Source organism: Pinus tabuliformis, chromosome 5_2 (genome assembly GCF_031772625.1).
Source record: "Pinus tabuliformis cultivar Carrire ecotype Pingquan chromosome 5_2, CPIR1, whole genome shotgun sequence".
In the NCBI taxonomy this organism is placed as follows: Eukaryota; Viridiplantae; Streptophyta; class Pinopsida; order Pinales; family Pinaceae; genus Pinus; species Pinus tabuliformis.
In genome coordinates this window covers 499,581,780-499,591,314 of record NC_142306.1, presented here as the reverse complement: position 1 = coordinate 499,591,314, position 9,535 = coordinate 499,581,780, and the positions used below count along the sequence as shown (strand labels likewise).

Here is a 9,535-nt window from a genome sequence, read left to right as displayed (position 1 = left end):
GCAATAAGAATTTTTGGTTGACTTGGAACTGCAACCTCCATTTATCATGCAAATATATTTTCTTATGTTTTGATATCATAAACTCAAATTTGGTTTGTTGCAATATGGCTTTAAACTTTCACCTCTAGTTTTATCGCAACCACTTTGTTTTACCCTGAGTCATTTTCTGTGTTTTTTAAGTTTATGTCCCGTTGCAATTTACTTGCGGCAACTCTAATTTGTTGAGGGAGCTTCTCCCCTTCCCCCTCGTAAAATTCTTAACAGTTCAACCAAGAAAATTTGAAGAGTTAAATTAAGCACCATTTTAAAGACAATCGCATCATCTCTCATCTTATTTGTCGCTATCTGCAAGAATGATTTTTTATTAACTTCCAGGGAGCCGCTATCCATCAGGCATAGCCGCCAGACACCTGTAAGAGTGACGTAATTCCCTTGTTTTTTGATAAAGACTGCTAAGAGCCTATATCGCTACAACATATTTTTTATTTTATTGAAGCTGGTTGATGTTTGGTCCGAGGAAGAAGTCGCAGTAACCAAGCTCACTTGGCCCAAAAACAGCGTAAGGAGAGTTCGCTTAGCATTTTTAAACCTATGAGTTGTACAGAATCCCAACATGCCAGAGCTAGAAGAACGGGGTAGTTAATGCCACTATGAGAAACCCCAACCGTTGCCACTGTCGCTGACCTAGGAGTCGTCCACATAAGAAGCAGAAGGCCGTAGCCCTAGCCGGTGTGAGTAGCATCCACAGCTGCTTCCACACCATCGTAAGTAGTGACAGAGTGCAACTGTTGAGAGCCAGCGTAGAGGTTTGAAAAGTCTTTAAAAGAGTCGTACTTGTAGGCGCCACTAGAGGTTTTAAGTTTGAAGCGTTTGAAACATTTATTCAAAATTTTGATACAGGTTGATCAAAAGATTATTAAAGGTCTTATTTTTTAAGCTAAGAGGGAAGACCATACGTCATTTTTTTTAAAGCTATGATACCAAAGCGTTACGGTCATCGAGGCGAGCGTGCGTCAAGATTCGATTGCTCCAACACACAAATATTGCCTTTTGCATGCATTTCACGTGTCAGTAGCAGTGCATGCATTTACCACTAGGCCAGAGTAACCGCAATTACTTGTTATTGCGGTCGAATAGCTCAGTTCAGAGGGAATCGCTTACAGCTGTTGAATTGAGTCCTTCCAGTTCGTCCTTCGTGCATGATCTGAAAAGTCAAGAATAGTCAGGTGACGGTAATGTTCTCGATATACATTCAAGTGAGTCTGTTTAACTGGACTCTTGCTCTGATAGCACAGTTTCAATTGTTGAGATTAGTGAATGTTGTCTGTTTAAAGTTGACGCTATTTTCTTTCATGCCGTATCGAGTTGGTGCTTGGATGAGCTCAAGCTCATGATGGAGGGTTTCGATTTGTTTCATGCGATGTGAATCTGATCATATATATATATATATATATATATATATATATATATATATATATATATATATATATATATATATATATATATATATATATATATATATATATGTTTATTTGACTGTAATTGCAGTTAATGTGAACGGGTTCCCGTGTACGGATGCAAGCATGGTTACTGCAGATGACTTCATGTTCAGGGGCCTAGATATTGCAGGGGATACAGGTAACATGATGGGATCCAACGTCACTCCAGCGAATGTAATGCAGATACCAGACTTAAACACCTTGGGAATCTCCATGGCTCGGATTGATTTTGCTGCTCCTCTCTGCCTTAATCCCCCTCACACTCATCCGCGGGCCACAGAAATCTTGGTGGTCATGGAGGGTACTCTCTCAGTCGGCTTTATCACCACTGCCAATAAATTGTTCAGCAAAATGCTTGAGAAGGGAGACGTGTTCGTGTTCCCCAAAGGTCTGGTGCACTTCCGTGAAGTCTGCTGAGCTTCGATGGGGCAGAAGAGATGAGTGTATGCTGAAGCCCTACACACAGTTGTTGAAGGCCACCTTAACATTGACGAGCGATTACAGATGAAAACAAGAAGGTGCAATTCCAAATCCAATTGGAAGAGAAAGGTGCAAAAGGTACAGTTTTATCCTAATATTATTTTTTTTAGTATGTGCAAAATAATATGAGGTTGAAAGCAAAATTCATTAGGATAATGAATTTCATGGAAGGGATACAATTAATTGAGATTAAGGAAATACGTGACGAGCATCATATGTTAGAATAATATTATTACCAAAATGTTTGTATCTGGATATAAGAAAGAAAAATATAGAGTGAGGAAGTATAGAATTCCATTATTACAATAAACTAGAGTTTGATGCGATAATGCCTCGTATGTTGGCCTGAGATTAATAAGAAAGAGAAGTCGTCATAGCAATAATGATTTGTTCGCATGGGAATTGTGTATGTTAAGGTCATAATCTAGTGCTTTGGATGAATATACTTACGGTTGGAGATATGAACTATAAGCGATCTGTTATGTCACTACAATTTGGCTTATCTAGACTTTAGTAGTTGAACTCTTCCATTAGAATACTACAGAGGAATAAATTGTAGAAACTTCTTGCACTACAAAAGATATAGAGAATATGATATTCTAAATAGTTGAATTTAATTGTTAAATTTATTAATTGATTATTAAGTTATTGAGTGAAAATTAGATTATGGGAAATTCGTTATCCTTTTAAATCATGAATATAGGAATATTGTTTTAAGTTTAATAGGTGAACTTATTAGGCATGTGAGGAAATACAATTTATCTGGTTAAGTAACAGATGATTACTGTTTACACTTAAAAGTAGAACTGTACCCTAAGACTAAAGACTTACAGAGTAAATATTGTATTGTTGCAGATGAAGCCATTATTGTAAAAAGAATACAGAAGGGAGGATAATCCTAGAAATAAATGTCATCATCCCATATTTTCTATGCGGAAAAGTTAATTCTATGAACCTGGTAAAATTCAACGACACTGATAATTTTTATACCTTGTCTTCTGTGGTGCAGGTGCAGATGAAAGGAGCCGCACAACTTCATTCTCCAAAACGTCGTATAGGAACCAGCGCTCTCTCCATTTCTGCCACTCCTTCATTGCCCCCACTTTTGCAATTGCATGCTTCGCCAAGGTTTTTAGAATGAATTTATCCAGTTTTCTAAACGTCATAACTTCAATGGATTAGGACACTTGGAAAAAGCCATAGCAGTTGTCGAAGCCATAACAGTTGTCGACGAGGCCGTGGCAGCTGTACATGCAGAGACAGCGAGATGCTTGCCACAGACAGCGAGATGCTTGTTCTCAGTATATACTAAAGAAATATACATGATTGACATTTTATTTTTTGATTTAATGCTAGCATTACTTGCAAGCTAGATTTTTAAATTTCTAAATGTGAAGCGCAAATATGATATAACCGTATGTTTCCGCCTCCCCGCCTCTGGAAGAGGCTAAATAAGACGATCAAATGGATTGTTGTTCAAAATCTTTGGTTATTTGTCATAGTAGCTACTTATTCTGGATGATAAGTAGCTCAATTTAATGCTAAAACGACAATTCGATTCCTATAGTCCCTGGCCATTGCCAGATGGCAGGGATTTCCGTGCTATAACCACCACGAAGAGAGGTAGATGCGTGCCTATGAGAAATCTTTTCCAACACTTGCAAATACTGTTCAGCCAAATCCATGTACCAGGGATTGCGCCATCGCAGAGGTGAGTTAAAACCCTCGTTGTGAGAAGCATCACGTCTGGAAAGGCACGGCCACGTTTGAAGACATCTGTGTTGAATTTCTCGGGCAATTCGTACATGAAAATCCTTCGACCTCTGCAACTGTCCTCAAAGTGCCAATTTTCACCACAGGATTCAAGATCCGGGTTGTTGAACAAACACTCGGATGTTTCGTTGGGGGATTGGCAGACTTCATCCTTCAAGACCAGAACGGGGCTCAGGGGAATTCCGAGCTCATCGTCTGAAGCCTCCAGCAGATAAATCAGATCAATCCCCGAGTCTGAAGCTAGGGTTTCTCGGCCTTCATGGCCTCTAGACTTGTCGTAGGCCGTTGAATCATCCCCAAGGTTTGAGGATGGATAAGAAGTCACGCCAATTTCTTCCTCCAGCCTTCTCATGACTTCATTTACGGCCTCCTCGCTAGGAACGTACTCTTCTTCTACTGCTGCTAGGGTTTTATCTAACAGCAGAGGATGATGAAACTGATCCATTTCTTCAACCTGGAAGCGTTTCCACTCCGGGACATCAGTGTAGTCGGGCAGGCACTCCAGATCTCGGCTGCGTTTTCTGAGCATCTCAGACATATGTTGAGCCATTTTGCAAGCCCAAACTCGCACAGTTTGAAGACATCTGTGTTGAATTTCTCGGGCAATTCGTACATGAAAATCCTTCGACCTCTGCAACTGTCCTCAAAGTGCCAATTTTCACCAAAGGATTCAAGATCCGGGTTGTTGAACAAACACTCAGATGTTTCATTGGGGGATTGGCAAACTTCATCCTTCAAGTCCAGAATGGGGCTCAGGGGAATTCCGAGCTCATCGTCTGAAGCCTCCAGAAGATAAATCAGATCAATCCCCGAGTCTGAAGCTAGGGTTTCTCGGCCTTCATGGCCTCTAGACTTGTCGTAGGCCGTTGAATCATTCCCAAGGTTTGAGGATGGATAAGAAGTCACGCCAATTTCTTCCTCCAGCCTTCTCAGAAAGCACTCCCTGCATAAAGAAGGCTATGGAGGATCGCAGAGAAAAGTGGAGAAAATTCATCTACGGGTTTGTCAGTGTCTATCTAGTTCTATCCAAAGGTATTGGGAGGCTGCTTACCGAAAAAACACCGCTCACTGCTGCTTCATGCCTTCTTGAGTAGACAACATACCCCATAGCTAACTTACTTTGTACAGGGTTCTTGGGATGGGTTCAGCACCTTACTGCCACAAAAAGATCATGTATCTGGGTAAGGACAGAAGCAGGAGAAGAAAAAGTAGCTGGTGGAAAAACTACCTTTGCAGGCGGTGTAAGAGATCAGGTCTTAGCGGCGGGAATCTATTATGCCTTTGCGGGGGAAGTAAAGTACTGTTGCTGGAATCTAAAGTGCCTTCGCACGGAGAGGGATCCTAGGCTAGGTGATGGCTCTCGATCTTGAGATGCTTCAATGGTTTCAAGTCTGTCTCCAACTGTAGGGTCTCGATATCGATATGGAACTGGCTCTGCACCTAGTAGAGGATCTGCGACTGGAGGGTATGGATATAGATCTGGAACCTATGCCTTAGCCTCTGTCTATGGTGCTGCCTCTCCCGTAGCCTTCTCTGCTGCATACCTAAAGCTACAGCGCGAGCCTTCCTTCTTCTTTTGGGTAAGTAATAAAGTATTCAATTTGTGGATAGATCCATTCAATTCGTAGCCGCGACATTGAAACAGTTCGAGAAGTGTCTGCATTCAGTTTATGTGTGTTACTCGGCAACCTGTGGTGAATGTATTTTGTTTATGTGTGTTACTGGGCAACCTGTGGTGAATGTATTTTGTTATGTTTTGAGAGGTAGAGAGGGGAAAAGAAATATTGGGAGTGCTTGCTCAGTTTATGTGTGTTACTAGGGAACCCTGTGTTAGTAGGCAACCCGTGGTAAAGGATAAATAACAATAAGAATTTTTGGTTGACTTGGAACTGCAAGTCAACCATTTATCATGCAAATATATTTTCTTATGTTTTGATATCGGAAACTCAAATTTGGTTTGTTGCTATATGGCTTTAAACTTTCACCTCTAGTTTTACCGCAACCACTTTGTTTTACCCTGAGTCATTTTCTGTGTTTTTTAAGTTTATGTACCGTTGCAATTTACTTGCGGCAACTCTAATTTGTTGAGGGAGCTTCTCCCCTTCCCCCTCGTAAAATTCTTAACAGTTCATCCGAGAAAATTTGAAGAGTTAAATCAAGCACCATTTTAAAGACAGTCGCATCATCTCTCATCTTATTTGTCGCTATCTGCAAGAATGATTTTTTATTAACTTCCAGGGAGCCGCTATCCATCAGGCATAGCCGCTAGACACCTGTAAGAGTGACGTAATTCCCTTGTTCGTTGATAAATACTGCTAAGAGCCTATATCACTACAGCGTATTTTTTATTTTATTAAAGCTGGTTGATGTTTGGTCCGAGGAAGAAGTCGCAGTAACCGAGCTCACTTGGCCCAAAAACAACGTAAGGAGAGTTCGCTTAGCGTTTTTAAACCTGTCAGTTGTGCAGAATCCCAACATGCCAGAGCTAGAAGAACGGGGTAGTTAATGCCACTATGAGAAACCCCAGCCGTTGCCACTCTCGCTGACCTAGGAGTCGTCCAAATAAGAAGCAGAAGGCCGTAGCCCTAGCCGGTGTGAGTAGCATCCATAGCCACTTCCACACCATCGTAAGTAGTGACAGAGCGCAACCGTTGAGAGCCAGCGTAGAGGTTTGAAAAGTCTTTAAAAGAGTCGTACTTGTAGCCGCCGCTGGAGGTTTTAAGTTTGAAGTGTTTGAAACATTTATTCAAAAGTTTGATACAGGTTGAGCAAAATATTATTAAAGGTCTTATTTTTTAAGCTAAGAGGGAAGACCATACGTCATTTTTTTAAAGCTATGATACCAAAGCGTTACGGTCATCGAGGCAAGCGCGTGTCAAGATTCGACTGCTCCAACACACAAATATTGCGTTTTGCATGCATTTCACGTGTCAGTAGCAGTGCATGCATTTACCACTAGGCTAGAGTAACCGCAATTACTTGTTATTGCGGTCGAATAGCTCAGTTCAGAGGGAATCGCTTACAGCTGCTGAATTGAGTCCTTCCAGTTCGTCCTTCATACATGATCCGAATAGTCAAGAACAGTCAGGTGACGGTAATGTTCTCGATATACATCCAAGTGAGTCTGTTTAACTTGACTCTTGCTCTGATAGCACAGTTTCAGTTGTTGAGATTAGTGAATGTTGTCTGTTTAAAGTTGACGCTATTTTCTTTCATGCCGTATCGAGTTGGTGCTTGGATGAGCTCAAGCTCATGATGGAGGGTTTCAATTTGTTTCATGCGATGTGAATCTGATCATATATATATATATATATATATATATATATATATATATATATGTTTATTTGACTGTAATTGCAGTTAATGTGAACGGGTTCCCGTGTACGGATGCAAGCATGGTTACTGCAGATGACTTCATGTTCAGGGGCCTAGATATTGCAGGGGATACAGGTAACATGATGGGATCCAACATCACTCCAGCGAATGTAATGCAGATACCAGGCTTAAACACCTTGGGAATCTCCATGGCTCGGATTAATTTCGCTGCTCCCCTCTACCTTAATCCCCCTCACACTCATCCGCCAGCCACAGAAATCTTGGTTGTCATGGAGGGTACTCTCTCAGTCGGCTTATCACCACTGCCAATAAATTGTTCAACAAAACGCTTGAGAAGGGAGACGTGTTCGTGTTCCCCAAAGGTCTGGTGCACTTCCGTGAAGTCTGTTGAGCTTCGATGGGCAGAGCTTCGATGGGGCAGAAGAGATGAGTGTATGCTGAAGCCCTACACACAGTTGTTGAAGGCCACCTTAACATTGACGAGCGATTACAGATGAAAACAAGAAGGTGCAATTCCAAATCCAATTGGAAGAGAAAGGTGCAAAAGGTACAGTTTTCTCCTAATATTCTTTTTTTTAATATGTGCAAAATAATATGTGGTTGAAAGCAAAATTCATTAGGATAATGCATTTCATGGAAGGGATACAGTTAATTGAGATTAAGGAAATACGTGACGAGCATCATATGTCAGAATAATATTATTACCAAAATGTTTGTATCTGGATATAAGAAGGAAAAATATAGAGTGAGGAAGTATAGAATTCCATTATTACAATAAACTAGAGTTTGATGTGATAATGCCTCGTATGTTGGCCTAAGATTAATAAGAAAGAGAAGTCGTCATAGCAATAACGATTTGTTCGTATGGGAATTGTGTATGTTAAGGTCATAATCTAGTGCTTTGGATGAATATACTTACGGCTGGAGATATGAACTATAATCGATCTGTTATGTCACTATAGTTTGGCTTATCTAGACTTTAGTAGTTGAACTCTTCCATTAGAATACTACAGAGGAATAAATTGTAGAAACTTCTTGCACTACAAAAGATATAGAGAATATGATATTCTGAATAGTTGAATTTAATTGTTAAATTTATGAATTGATTATTAAGTTATTGAGTGAAAATTAGATTATGGGAAATTCGTTATCCTTTTAAATCATGAATATAGGAATATTGTTTTAAGTTTAATAGGTGGACTTATTAGGCATGTGAGGAAATACAATTTATCTGGTTAAGTAACAGAGGATTACTGTTTGCACTTAAAAGTAGAACTGTACCCTAAGACTACAGACTTACAGAGTAAATATTCTATTGTTGCGGGTGAAGCCATTATTGTAAAAAGAATACAGAAGGGAGGATAATCCTAGAAATAAATGTCATCATCCCATATTTTCTATGCGGAAAAGTTAATTCTATGAACCTGGTAAAATTCAACGACACCGATAATTTGTATACCTTGTCTTCTGTGGTGCAGGTGCAGATGAAAGGAGCCGCACAACTTCATTCTCCAAAATGTGGTATAGGAACCAGCGCTCTCTCCATTTGTGCCACTCCTCCGTTGCCCCCACTTCTACAATTGCATGCTTCGCCAAGGTTTTTAGAATGAATTTATCCAGTTTTCTAAACGGCATAACTTCAATGGATTAGGACACTTGGAAAAAGCCGTAGGAGTTGTCGAAGCCATAACAGTTGTCGACGAAGCCGTGGCAGCTGTACATGCAGAGACAGGGAGATGCTTGCCACAGACAGTGTGATGCTTGTTCTCAGTATATACTAAAGAAATATACATGATTGACATTTGATTTTTTGATTTAATGCTAGCATTACTTGCAAGCTAGATTTTTAAATTTCTAAATGTGAAGCGCAAATATGATATAACTGTATGTTTCCGCCTCCCCGCCTCAGGAAGAGGGTAAATAAGACGATTGAATAGATTGTTGTTCAGAAAGTTTGGTTATTCGTCATAGTAGCTACTTATTCGGGATGATAAGCAGCTCAATTTAATGCTAAAAAGGACAATTCGATTCCTATAGTCCCTGGCCATTGCCAGATGGCAGGGACTAATAAATACTCCAACGCTGTTAATATTATTGCACACATATATATCATCGAAATTGAACAAGGGGATGGAGACTTAATTAAATATTTCACGATCATCCCAAGATAGCTAAGAAGTCTCTGGTGATTAAAAGATGGAATCGGTTGTTTAATAACAATTATCTTGCAGTTATTCTGTTGCACTTTTAAATTACTCTCGGCAGAGGCCATTCATTTTTTATGCACAATTAAAATTAAGAATAAATAAATGTAGATATGAATTTTTATTAACGGTAACTGGCAAAAGGATAGAATACTGGAGCCCAATATACCTTAAAACCATTAAAATTCATTAACAAATTTCAAGGGTTATTTTTTTAATTTTATATTTAAATGCTTACATATT

General features: G+C 39.7%; 2 protein-coding genes across 2 annotated transcripts; one reads left to right on the top strand and one right to left on the bottom strand.

Annotated features, from left to right (window-relative positions):
- The first annotated feature begins 1,583 nt into the window (after positions 1 to 1,583).
- LOC149159889 (germin-like protein 5-1) lies at positions 1,584 to 3,352 on the top strand. Its single transcript, XM_089434455.1, has 2 exons — positions 1,584 to 1,887; positions 3,162 to 3,352. Exons 1-2 carry the CDS (start codon positions 1,584 to 1,586, stop codon positions 3,350 to 3,352), a joined length of 495 nt encoding a protein of 164 aa, XP_089290581.1.
- Positions 3,353 to 3,540: 188 nt separating this feature from the next.
- LOC149159888 (uncharacterized) lies at positions 3,541 to 4,354 on the bottom strand. The gene has a single exon (XM_089434454.1). It carries the CDS (start codon positions 4,300 to 4,302, stop codon positions 3,541 to 3,543), a length of 762 nt encoding a protein of 253 aa, XP_089290580.1. The 5' UTR covers positions 4,303 to 4,354.
- Between the last annotated feature and the right edge of the window lie 5,181 nt (positions 4,355 to 9,535).

What these genes read in the sequence shown, in the direction of transcription:
- LOC149159889 (XM_089434455.1), top strand. Translation starts at nt 1,584, where the DNA reads ATGGTTACTGCAGATGACTTCATGTTCAGGGGCCTAGATATTGCAGGG. An exon ending in CGTGTTCGTGTTCCCCAAAG is followed by an intron (nt 1,888 to 3,161) that starts GTCTGGTGCACT and finishes TCAATGGATTAG; the next exon opens with GACACTTGGAAAAAGCCATA.
- LOC149159888 (XM_089434454.1), bottom strand. Translation starts at nt 4,302, where the DNA reads ATGGCTCAACATATGTCTGAGATGCTCAGAAAACGCAGCCGAGATCTG.